At 49.8% G+C, this 12368-nt stretch overlaps 1 protein-coding gene across 1 annotated transcript in view; it reads left to right on the top strand.

Moving 5' to 3' along the window:
• The first annotated feature begins 7 nt into the window (after positions 1 to 7).
• The window catches only part of CPAMD8 (C3 and PZP-like, alpha-2-macroglobulin domain containing 8), a 126694-nt gene continuing 114333 nt past the window's right edge, over positions 8 to 12368 (top strand). Inside the window, 3 exon segments of the mRNA XM_011989940.1 lie at positions 8 to 108; positions 4444 to 4595; positions 6275 to 6297. Of these exon segments, the coding sequence (XP_011845330.1) occupies positions 17 to 108; positions 4444 to 4595; positions 6275 to 6297 (267 nt within the window). The 5' untranslated portion in view covers positions 8 to 16.

Below are 12368 nucleotides of genomic sequence, written 5' to 3'. Positions count from 1 at the left end.
CCCCCGGAGCCGAAAAATGAGCTGCGCCCTGCTCTGGCCGTTGCTCCCGCTCCTGCTCCTACTGCTGTCGGCGCGGGACGGCGTGCGCGCCGCGCAGCCTCAGGCCCCGTGAGTATCCCCCGGCGACAGAGGAGGTCGGTCGCCTTCTGGGGTGGGGGTCGTAGGGACTGGCTCAGAGGGTCGCAGCGACCTACCCAAGGCCACACAGTCTCCGCGCTGGGCTGGACCTGGCCTCTTGTTCCCGAATCGTCTTGGGGAGGGGGCGCCCTAAAGTTTCCAAAGTCACTGTGGAGGTACAGGGATTTCCAAAAGCTAAAGGCGCTGAGGTCAGCTCCCCCCGCCCCACCTCGACCCCTTCGTGTGACCCGGGCTGTCATCTTGGGTGGCGATTTCCAGTTGTCCAAGGCATGAAGGTAAGAGGCGCGTCTTGGCTGAGAAGTGGGAGGAGAGTGGGAACGGGCAGTTTCCCGTGGGTGGGCGTGGTGAGGGGGGAGGAAATGTTTGTTTTGCTTCTACATTTTTCTAGAGGTTTGCTTGCAGGCTTCTGGTGGGTTGATGGCGGGGAGAAGGTGAATTAACTAGCTGCTGGGGAGAACTCCTAAGTTGGCTTCACAGAGAATATTTCTAAACCTGGCAAGTTCTGGTGAGCTCTGCAGGGCTGCGGGTTCAGGGGGGCTGCCTTGGTCTGCACAAGCCCAGCCTTTTAGTCCAGCTGGGCGTTTAGGAGGCGGCTTGTTCAAGCAGCCCTTGTTTAGGAGTTTCCAGAAAACTGGTAAGCAGTGAGACTAGGTGGGTGTCGTTATTTGCTGTGAGTACCTGGTCCTTGCTGGTTACAGTTTTCAAAGCAAGACAGTCTATTGCGCTCTGAGCATCCAGACTTTCCTCTCCTAGGCTTCGTGAAATAGGAACCCTGCAAATTTTCATCCTGATGCTTCTTTCAAAGCTGACATCCCTTAGAATAGTGGTTCTAAGCCCTGGGGTGGGGGGGTGGGGATTTCTGTCTCCCTGAGGCCATTGGGAAATGTCTGGAGGTATTTCTGGTTGTCACAAATAGGGGGAGGCATTTGGTGTTGGCATCAAGTGAGCGCAGGTCAGGAATGCTGGTAAATAGCTTTGGATGCGCAGGTCAGCTTCCACCACAAGGAATGACACGGCCCCACATGACAGACCTTGGGTCCAATGACAGACCCTGCCTTATAAAGAGGTGTTTTTAAATTTTTTATTTTTTTATTTTTGAGATGGAGTTTTATTCTTACTGCCCAGGGTGGAGTGCAATGGCATGATCTCGGCTCATTGCAGCCTCCACCTCCCAGGTTCAAATGACTCTCCTTCCTCAGCCTCCCGAGTAGCTGGGATTACAGGCGTGTGCCGCCACACCCGGCTAATTTTTTGTATTTTTTAGTAGAGATGGGGTTTCTCCATGTTGGCCAGGCTGTTCTGGAACTCCTGACCACAGGTGATCCACCCACCTCGGCCTCCCAAAGTGCTGGGATTACAGGGTGAGTCACTGTGCCTGGCCCGTTGGAGAATTTTAAACAGTTCTCCAGGGCGTTTGCCTCTGACTAAAGTCACCCTGGGATCTTACCATCTGTTAAGTGACATGGAATCCCTGTGCTGAGAGACACACTGGGGAAGAGACGTCCCCAAATGACCGACCTGGGATTCCAGAGTAGCTGGCCTCTAAACCAGGGGCATGGTTCACCCAGCCCAAAGGATCCTGTCTTAGGAATAGCTCTGGATGCCCACTTCTGTGACCTGAGAGATTTTTGTGTAAGGAATTTCTGATCCCAGAAAGCAGCATAGCTTTGCAGTTGTAAGAGCAATTCTGTCTACACTGATCCGGACATCACCTTCCCCAATCTGGGGCCTTCTGAGACCAGCAGGATGAGAAGCCAGTGTTGGCCCAGATGCTAGGGGTGGGTCAGGTGTGATAGTGAATGGCTGGCAGGCATCCCAACAGCTGGAAACAGTCGCAACTTCTGAATGGCAGGGAAACTTAATTTGGTGATGTCAGGTTCTCTGGGCAGTTGGAAGAAGACTCAAACCCATATTGTTAGGACTTTGAAAGGTGATGAAACAAAATGAACACTTATTCCTCACTCTGTCTTCTACACTCACCACGTACTGTATGTGAGACTAAGCTCTAGGGATCTGCTGGGAGCCAGACAGAAAGAGTATGTCCCTTCTAAAGGATGCCACATTCCTGTGCTGGAGCTGGACAGGACACCTACAAACCCAGGGTAATTGCATGTCCTGGTCAGTGCTGGAGTTATGTAATACACAGCACACACCTAGGGTCTTGCAAACTCCAGTTGGTCCTAGAGTTGGACAGCACATGTGTGATCCCAGGGGACTGAACTCTGGTAATTATTCAAGGCAGATGGAGCACACTATGATCACAGGGTCAGTGCCCACTGTGGCCAGGGCTGCAGTAAACAACCCAAACCCATTGTTCGTGTGCATGAAACAACACAAACCCACTGCGTCTTTTGAGATACAAAATTTGTAATGATGTTTTCATGAAGTTTGGTTTATCATGAGTTATTTTATGGATAGTTTTGGTATCTTACCCAAGAAATCTTTGCCTAATCTAAGCATGCAATGACTTTCTCCTTTGTTATCTTCTAGTGCTTCTACAAGTTTTACTTCTTCAATTTAGATCTGTTACTAAGATTAACTTTGAGTTAATCTAATTGCATGATGTGAGGTAATGGTCTTAATTCATCTTTTTGCATGTGGATGTTGGGTTGTTCTAGAGACACTATTGAGGCCAGGTGCAGTGGACCTGTAATCCCAGCACTTTGGGAGGCCAAGGCGGCCAGATTACTTGAGGTCAGGAGTTCAAGACCAGCCTGGCCAACATGGTGGAACCCTGTCTCTACAGGGTGGTGGCACACTCCTGTAGTCCCAGCTACTCTGGAGACTGAGGCAGGAGAGTCCCTTGAACCTTAGAGTTGGAGGGTACAGTGAGCTGAGATCACATCACTGCACTCCAGCTTGGGCAACAGAGCAAGATTCAGTCTCAATTAAAAATAAATAAATAAATAAAAATAAAAAAAATATTGAAATGAAAATGTCTCCTAATCTCATTGCATGGTCCAGTTTTCCTCTTTACCCTCTTTTCTTCGGATTTCCATCATGCTACATGGTTGCAATTGTGGTGCCTTTGCTATAATGCTCTTGGTGATTGTAGGGACACTGTAAGCGTTTCATGAGGTTACAGGGCCTTTGTAATTTTCCATGGAAGGCTGCAGATACTGGGAGACGGGAGCTCAGGTGGGGAGGACCTGGGTCCTCAGGTCATGTTCCTTAAGGACACCCCAGCACCCTCTTCTGCCCAACCATGTGATCTGGTGCATGCTCCTATCCTTCTGAAGCATCAACTTCCCATCGGGAAAGTGGGGGTAATGCCTCCCTTCCAGAGGTGACTTCATAGTCAATCAGAAGATTTTAGGAAAGAGATGCCTGCCTTGATTCCATCGTTTTCAGAATTTTTTCTGTTTGAGGCCCTATAGTTTGTTTTCAGGGTTTGTTCTTAAAATGAATGTTGCAAAGAAGCCCTTTGCTTCTTTTTATCAGGTTCTGGAGTCTGGCTGCCTGAGTTAGAATCCTGGTCTGTCACTGTTGGGGCTGGTGACTTGACTTCTCCAGGGTGTCCTTTCTCTCTGAATGGGGCTGATGTCAGCACTTCTCATGATGGTGGGGGAGGGGGTGCACTGTGAGGATGGAGTGGGATCCTGCCAGTTACCTGACTTGTGGAGGAGAGTATTTCAGACAGTGGGCATGACATGTGCAAAGGTCCTGGGCCAGATGGGCCAGGCATGGTGGCTCAAGCCTGTAATCCCAGAACTTTGGGAGGCTAAGGAGAGTGGTTCATTTGAGGTCAGGAGTTTCAGATCATCCTGGCCAACATGGCAAAACCCTGTCTCTACTAAAAAGACAAGAATCAGCCAGCCTTGGTGAGAGACACCTGTAATCCCAGCTACTCGGGAGGCTGAGGCACGAGAATCCCTTGAACCTGGAAGGCGGGAGTTGCAGTGAGCCGAGATCACACCACTGCACTCCAGCCTGGGGGACAGAGCAAGTCTGTCTCCAGAAACAAAACAAAAACAAACAAACAAACAAACAAAAAAAGGTCCGGGGCAGAAGGAAGTAGCAAACAGCCTGGAGGCTGGAATACAGAGAGTAAGGGGGGGGGTGTGATGCTGAAAAATCCAATGAGGCCAGATTCTTACCCAGCACGGGGACTTCAGAGGTGAATGAGCCAATCCCTGGCCTCAAGAACTAATGTGGGGGGAACAAACTCCTAGAGCATCAGTGCCAGCCAGGTGTGGTCAGGAAAAGGCAGGAGTCTGCTGCGGGGAGAGCCCTGACCTAGCCGTGGTGGCAGCGAGGCCAGGGGGCTGCAGTTGAGAACTTCACCTCGGATCTCCTTTCCTACAGGGGTTACCTGATTGCAGCTCCCTCTGTTTTTCGCGCGGGCGTGGAGGAAGTCATCAGCGTGACCATCTTTAACTCCCCATGGGAAGTCACAGTCCAGGCTCAGCTGGTGGCCCAGGGTGAGCCGGTGGTGCACAGCCAGGGAGCCATCCTGGGTAGGTCCCTTGGGTGCCGGACCAGGACTTCCCCATCTTTTGCAAAGTGGAGCCACTTGCTGGCCTTCAGGACTGGGACAGTGTGGGTGTTGCTTTGCTTCCCTTCTGCCCTAAATCCCCAGGGGCACAAGAGGGAAGGAGGGAGGGAGGACAGGTTGCATTCTCCTCATTCTATAGATGGAGAGAGTAAAGCCCAGAAAGGGCAGCTCAGCTCACAGTTCCTCAGCAGCCCTAGTTGTGTGGGTGCAGATCTGGGCAGAGTGGGGGCACCCACCTGTGTCAGCTTTGACCAGAGGTGGGACAGGGGACCTGGAGGAGATCACGTGACTCCCTCCGACCTTTTGTTGGGTTTTCAGCACACCTGAACCATTAGACTCAGACCTGGACTCACAGGCCTGTTACTAAGTGAAGCTCAGGCCCTCAGCCACTCTCTCCCCCTCACTCCTTGGTCAAATTCAGACAGCAACAGCCTCAGCCTCCTGGGCAAGATGGTGAATGAGATCCCTGGCCCAGAAAGCTGCAGTCTCCCAGGGGAGGTAGACTCATTCCTCATGCCGAGAGTGATGTAGCCACAGGAGACACAGACAAGGTCAGAGGCTCCAAGGCCACTGAAGCAGCACTTGCCTCCTGGGGAGATGTGGTCAGAGAAGGTGAAATGTGGAAGCTTCTAGAACCTTCTAGAAGCCCTTCTAGTCCTAGAAGAACTAGGTACTCCTGACTTGGGTGGCTAGCTAACTGAAACCCAACTCCAGTTGGCTTCTGCAACAGTTTATGGTCTCTCATAACTAGAAAGAAAGTCCACTGGTATTTCTGGCTGGCTTCTTGCCCTACCTCCTGATGCAGCCAGGTCTCCCCTTAAGATCAGGGGAAGCACCAGTTTCCCAAGATGGCTGGCTAAAAGTCCCACGATTCCCTCTGATTGGCCTATCTTGGGTCATATGCTCAACCCTGAGCCAATCACTGTGACCAGAGGCGAAGGCCTGTGCTGATTGGTTCATTTTGGGTCATGTGCTCAACCCTGAACCAATCACTGTGACCAGGGGGAAGGCCTATGCGGATTGGCCTAGAGCCCCAGGAAGGTGGATGGAGAGCTTAGGAGCCACGTGGATGGTGTGCTGGGCAGGTAGCTTGTCTAAGGGAATTGAGGATCTGTTAGCAGGAAATGGGATAATTGTTGCTGGCAGGCAAAAATAATAGATACCTAACTGAGTCCTGGAGGCCAGAAACCTAGTACAGTACCACAAATGATTCAGTGTGGGTAGCAGAGTGAGGTGATGGGAGAACAGGCAGGTCCACTAGGGACCTCGGTCCCCTCTTCTTTCTCTCCACCCTTCTCCTTGTTCCTCTCTCCTGGTGTTTTCCCATTACTCCCCTCACAGCTTACTTTGGGCAGGAGCCAGGGGTGAAGTAAATCAAGTACTTAGGCAGGCCAGCTTTCCCCTGAATAGCTCAGCTTTGTCCATCCCCTCTGGCCTTCAGCTTGTGCCAGCTTGGAGGAAACCTCTGGCTTCTGCCAGAGGCCCAGCCTGGCCCAGGCCAGGCCAGCATGACCCAGGGTGTGTTTGTCCACATGAAACCCCTTTGGGTTCAGAAAGTTTGTGGTTTGTGAGGCTGTAGCTCAGGGAGGCAGGGCAACACAACTCTTGATTTAACTTTTTTCATTTTATTTTCATTTTTAGATAAAGGGACAATCAAACTCAAGGTAAGCTGTTAATTTTTAAAAGCATAAACCTGACCTTGGAAACAAAGAATTGAATTGGAATGGAACAAAAGAAATTGCATGTGTTGTGAGAAAAATCATTTTTAAAAAGGAGATGTAAAAAATGAATAATGAGGTTGATGCCATGCTCACACCTGTAATCCCAGCTCTTTGGGAGGCTGAGGTGGGTGGATCTCTTGAGCCCAGGAGTTCAAGGCCAGCCTGGAAAACATGGTAAAATCCTGTCTCTACAAAAAAAATACAAAAATTAGCCATTAGCCAGGCATGGTGGTTCACGCCTGTTGTCCCAACCACTTGGGAGGCTGGGGTGGGAGGATCGCTTGAGACTGGGAGGTTGACGCTGCAGTGAGCTTTGATCACACCACTGCACTCCAGCCTGGGCAACAGAGTGAGACCCTGTTTAAAAAAAAAAAAAGAATAACGAAATTTAGAAAAGGAGAAATCCACCGATAATCCAGTTTTTATACTTTTCACTTTTTCATGTTTTCCACACATTCTTGTTCATGCACATACATTTCCTTTTCCAGTTTCATTTTTCTTTTCCTAGTTTCATTTAAAGGACACACATCATTGGCCGGGCTCAGTGGCACATGCCTGTAACCCTAGCACTCTGGGAGGCTGAGACGGGTGGATCTCCTGAGGTCAGGAGTTCGAGACCAGCCTGGCCAACATGGCGAAACCCCATCTCTACTAAAAATACAAAAGTTAGCTGAGTGTGGTGACGCACTCCTGTAATCCCAGCTACTCGGGGAGCTGAGGCAGGAGAATTGCCTCAACCCAGGGAATGGAGGTTGCGGTGAGCCAAGATCATACCGCTTCACTCCAGCCTGGGTGACAGAGCGAAACTCCATTGCAAAAAAAACAAGACAAAACAAAACAAAACAAGCACCATGGTGTTTCCTAATCCCTCTTATCACATTGTTGTAAACAACTTCTATGTTTCCAAGTCTCTGTAATTAGAATTTCCATCTTATTGTAAACAACATCCTATTGCACCCCTCTTAAATATCAATTTGCTAAGCCCCCAGCTTGCACAGGTTAGATTTTTTTAAGGTTGTTTCAGTGTTTTTTTTTTGAGATGAAGTCTCTCTCTGTCACCCAGGGTGGAGTGCAATGGTACAATCTCAGCTCACTGCAACCTCTGCGCCCTGGGTTCAAGCGATTCTCATGCCTCAGCCTCCCGAGTAGCTGGGACTTCAGGCACGCATCATCACGACTGGCTTTTTTTTTTCTTTTTCTTTTTCCTTTTTTTTTTTTTTTTAGTAGAGATGGGGTTTTACCATGTTGGCCAGACTGGTCTGAAACTCCTGACGTCAAGTGATCCACACACCTTGGTCTCCCAAAGCGCTGGGATTACAGGCATGAGTCACCCTGCCTGGGCTGTTTTTAGTGTTTTGATACCATAATCTGTAAGTCGCCAGAATGTTTGTATGTAAAGCTGTATTGGCATTCTGGATGCCTTCTTTAAGTTAAGCACCCAGATAGAAGAATTACCAGCAGGACCCAAGCCTCTCACTGGGTCTTGCTGTGTCCTAGCATACACGGCAGTACCTGTCCATGGAACCACCTGCAGTACATTAGGGATCAAATTTCTCCACTGCCTCTCAGACATTGAATATTGTTATTTTTAAATTATTGTATGTAATAAACTATGTAAATAATTCTATGACATGGGTTTTCAAACTGGAGTCCTTGGATTTCAGAGATTATGTAAGCCCTGAAATTGCAGGCGTTGACGGGTTAGCTATTCCTTAACTTTTACCACATGCTCACAGGAGTCTACAAATGAATGGGCTAAATTGAGAATTATTTTAAATTGTAATGCACCCATCTCCGTTGATCAGAATGGAGACTGAGGTGGTTCCTTTTGTATGAGGTATGCCACAAGTGCCTAATTGCTGCGGAGCAGTGGTCTTCCTGCCTTACTTTTTTTTTTTTTTTTTTGAAGCAGTCTTGCTTTTTCTCCCAGGCTGGAGTGCAGTGGTGCAATCTTGGCTCACTGCAACTTCCACTTCCCAGGTTCAAGTGATGCTCCTGCCTCAGCCTCCCCAGTAGCTGGGATTACAAGTGTGCACCACCACACCTGGCTAATTTTTGTATTTTTAATAGAGATGGGGTTTCATCATGTTGGCCAGGCTGATCTCGAACTCCTGACCTCAGGTAATCTGCCCACCTCAGCCTCCCAAAGTGTTGGGATTACAGGAGTGAACCACGGCACCTGGCCTCTCCCTTATGTTTGATGATAGAACCCTTTCTCTAAGGCAGCAGTTCTCACTCAGGGGTGCTTTTGCCCTACAGGGGACATTTCGTAAAGTCTGGAGACATTTTTGGTTGTCACAGCTGCGGTGGGGGCTGGGCGGTGCCAGGTGCTACTGGCATCTGGTGGGTGGAGGCCATGGCTGCAGCTCAACATCTTACAATTCACAGGATCCCCTACGGCAAAGATGGATGTGGCCCCAGAAGTCCACATTCAGGAACCCCTGAACCAAAACCCTAGAGCAGCAGTTCCCAACCTTTTTGGCACCAGGGACCAGTTTCATGGAAGACAGTTTTTCCACGGACCAGGGAGCAGAAGAAATGGTTTCAGGATGATTCAGGGGCATTCCATTTATTGTGTGCTTAAATTTCTAGTATTACGTTGTAATATGTAACGAAATAATGATATAACTCACCATAATGGAAGAATCAGTGCAAGCCCTGAGCTTGTTTTCCTTCAACTAGATGGTCCCATCTGAGGGTGATGGGAGACAGTAACAGATCGTCAGGCATTAGATTGTCATAAAGAGCACGCAACCTAGACCTCTCCCGTGCACAGTTCACAATAGGGTTCACACTCCTATGAGAATCTAATGTCACCGCTGAGCTGATGGGAGGCGGAGCTTAGGCAGTAATGTGAGCGATGGGGAGTGGCTGTAAATACAGATGGAGGTTCATTTGCTCACCCACTGCTCACCTCCTGCTCTGTAGCCCTGTTCCTAACAGGCCACAGACTGGTACCAGTCTGTGGCCCAGGGGTTGAGAGTCCCTGCCCTAGGGCTTCAATACCTACAGAAGCATAGGGAAAAAAGAGAAAAAAAGAAGTCCCTAGAGCTCCCTTTCCTGGCTTCCTGTCATGAGATTTCCCTCCCTCCTTTCCTTCCTTCCTTCCTTTCTTCTTCTTCCTCCTCCTCCTCCTCCTCCTCCTCCTCCTCCTCCTCCTCCTCCTCTTCTTCTTCTTCTTCTTCTTCTTCTTCTTCTTCTTCTTCTTCTTCTTCTTCTTCTTCTCCTTCTCCTTCTCCTTCTCCTCCTTCTCCTTCTCCTTCTTCTTCTTCTTCCTCCTCCTCTTCTTCTTCTTCTTCTCCTTCTCCTTCTCCTCCTCCTCCTCCTCCTCTCTCTCTCTCTCTTTCTCTCTCTCTCTTTTCCTGGCTTCATGTGGTTTGATTTCTCTCTCTCTCTTTTTGGAGACAGAGTCTCGCTCTCTTGCCCAGGCTGGAGTGCAGTGGTATGATCTCAGCTCACTGCAACCTCTGCCTCCCGGGTTCAAGTGATTTTCTTGCCTCAGCCTCCTGAGTAGCTGGGACTGCAGATGCCCTCCGCACCATGCCCAGCTAATTTTTGTATTTTCAGTAGAGATGGGGTTTTGCCATATTGGCTACACTGGTCTCAAACTTCTGACCTCAAGTGATCCGCCTGCCTCAGCCTCCCAAAGTGCTGGGATTACAGGTGTGAGCCACCGCACCCAGCCTAGATCTGCTTTCTTATGAGTCAGGAAGCCATGCTCCCTGGAGCAGGTGTTAAGATGACGTGCTGTCCCTGGCCATCACACGTTAGAAGACACTCTTCACAGCGCAGATGCTGGGAATTTGTAAGAGAGACTAACAAAGGGTTGTATAATTCTGGGAGAGGGGCCAAGGGCTCTTAAGACTAGACTTGCAATTCCCAAGAAAGATGCTTAAGATCCTTAGCATTTGGCCACACACAGTGACTCATGCCTGTAATCCTAGCTACTTGGAAGGCCGAAACTGGAGGATCGCTTGAGGCCAGGAGTTGGAGACCAGCCTGGGCAACATAGTTGAGAGCCTGTCCCCTGTCTCTACAAAAATAAAAATAAAAAGTTAGCCGGGCATGGTGGCCTGCGCCTGTAGTCCCAGCTACTCAGTAGGCCGAGGTAGGAAGATTGCTTGAATCCAGGCGATGGAGGCTGCGGTGAGTCGTGATCGCACCACAGCACTCTAGTCTGGGCAACAGAGCAAGACCCTGTCTCTAAAAACAGAAAGAAGGCTGGAAGTCCTTCTTCCCTTCTCTCCCTGTGGGGCGCAATCTGCTCCCGGGGAAGGGGTGAAGCTCTAGGGGCTGCCGTTTGGGGTCGACCCCCCTTATATGCTCAGCACAGCCTCTTGCCCCCCACCCTTCCTGTCCCTCCAGCGTACGGTCCTCAGCCCCTCCAGTATTTCCCTCCTGCTCATCCTCGCCCTGCTCCTGGGTGGCCGGCACCTTTCGTCCCTCTTCAACCTTTGGCCAATGCTGAGATATTTCCAGAAACAGGGCCAGGTGAGGATTTTGGGATTGGAGTAGCAGGTGAGATTTATTGCTCTGGTAGGTCTTGACAGGGAAACTGCCGTCAGAAGAGACCTCACAGGTCCAGAAGGCCGATCCTGCGGGTGGCGGGTAGAAGAGGTCCCTCTGAGAGCAGACAGGAGGTGGGTGGCTGGAGAGAGGACTGAGACAGACCCTGTGTGGCTGCAGAGAGCAGGAGCCCTAGTGCACCCTGACCTCACCCACGCAATGGTCATGACAGTGCAGAACTGTGACGATCAGTCAGATAATCCAGTAGATTGTTTCCCCGTGATGGTCACTAGGGTCCATTCACCCCTTGAGGGACCACGTGAGTAGATGCTGACATAGCGGTCCCAGAAGAGGAACACGCCACAGTTGGATGGTTTTATTTTTAAATTATTTTTTATTTTTTATTTTTTGAGTTGGAGTCTTGCTCTGTCACCTAGGCTGGAGTGCAGGTGCACCATCTCGGCTCACTGCAACCTCCACGTCCTGGGTTCAAGCAATTCTGCTGCCTCAGCCTCTCTGAGTTGTGGGATTACAGGCACCCGCCACCACACCTAGCTAATTTTTGTATTTTCAGTAGAGACGGGGCGTCGCTGTGTTGGCCAGGCTGGTCTCAAACTCCTGACTTCAGGTGATCTGCCTGTCTCAGCCTCCCAAAGTGCTGGGATGATAGGCGTGAGCCATTGTGCCCAGCCATTTGGGTGGTTTTAGGAACAGGGGGTGCACATAGCTCCCCAGGTGATCTGCTGGGAGGTAATGCCCACCTGCTGGGTGCCCAGGGATGGCCAAGAGGGTAGCTATCATCAAATGCTGGTCATATAGAGGGAGGTAATATGGTTTGGCTGTGTCCCCACCTAAATCTCATCTTGAATTGTAGCTCCCATAATTTTCACAGGTTGTGGGAGGGACCCAGAGGGAGATAATTGAATCTTTGGGGCTATTTCCCCCCTACTGTTCTCATGGTAGTGAATAAGTCTCACAAGATCTGATGGTTTCATAAGGGAAAACCCTTTTTTTCTTGGCTCTCATTCTCTCTTGCCTGCCACTATGTAAAACGTGCCTTTCACCTCCCACCATGATTGTGAGACCTCCCCAGCTACGTGAAACTGTGAGTCCATTAAACCTCTTTTTCTGTATAAATTACCCAGTCTCGGGTATGTCTTTATCACCATTGTGAAAACGGACTAATACAGGAGGCATTACTTTTGTTTGTTTTAAGCATGAAAGGAGCTTTTATAGTGCATGACTCACATGCCAGGGTGTTCTGCCCAACTGCTTAAAAAAAATAAGAGGACGGCTAACTGCGATGGCTCACACCTGTAATCCCAGCACTTTGGGAGGCCGAGTCAGGAGGATCACGTGAGCCCAGGAGTTTGAGCCTAGCCTAGGCAACATAGCGAGACCCCATCTCTACCAAAAAATAAAATAAAATAGGCCGGGCGCGGTGGCTCAAGCCTGTAATCCCAGCACTTTGGGAGGCCGAGACGGGTGGATCATGAGGTCAGGAGATC

The sequence above is a fragment of the Mandrillus leucophaeus genome, unplaced genomic scaffold (genome assembly GCF_000951045.1).
Source record: "Mandrillus leucophaeus isolate KB7577 unplaced genomic scaffold, Mleu.le_1.0 Scaffold11, whole genome shotgun sequence".
NCBI classification, from domain to species: domain Eukaryota; kingdom Metazoa; phylum Chordata; class Mammalia; order Primates; family Cercopithecidae; genus Mandrillus; species Mandrillus leucophaeus.
The sequence above is the reverse complement of the archived record's forward strand: the minus strand, read 5'-3'. Positions and strand labels throughout refer to the sequence as shown.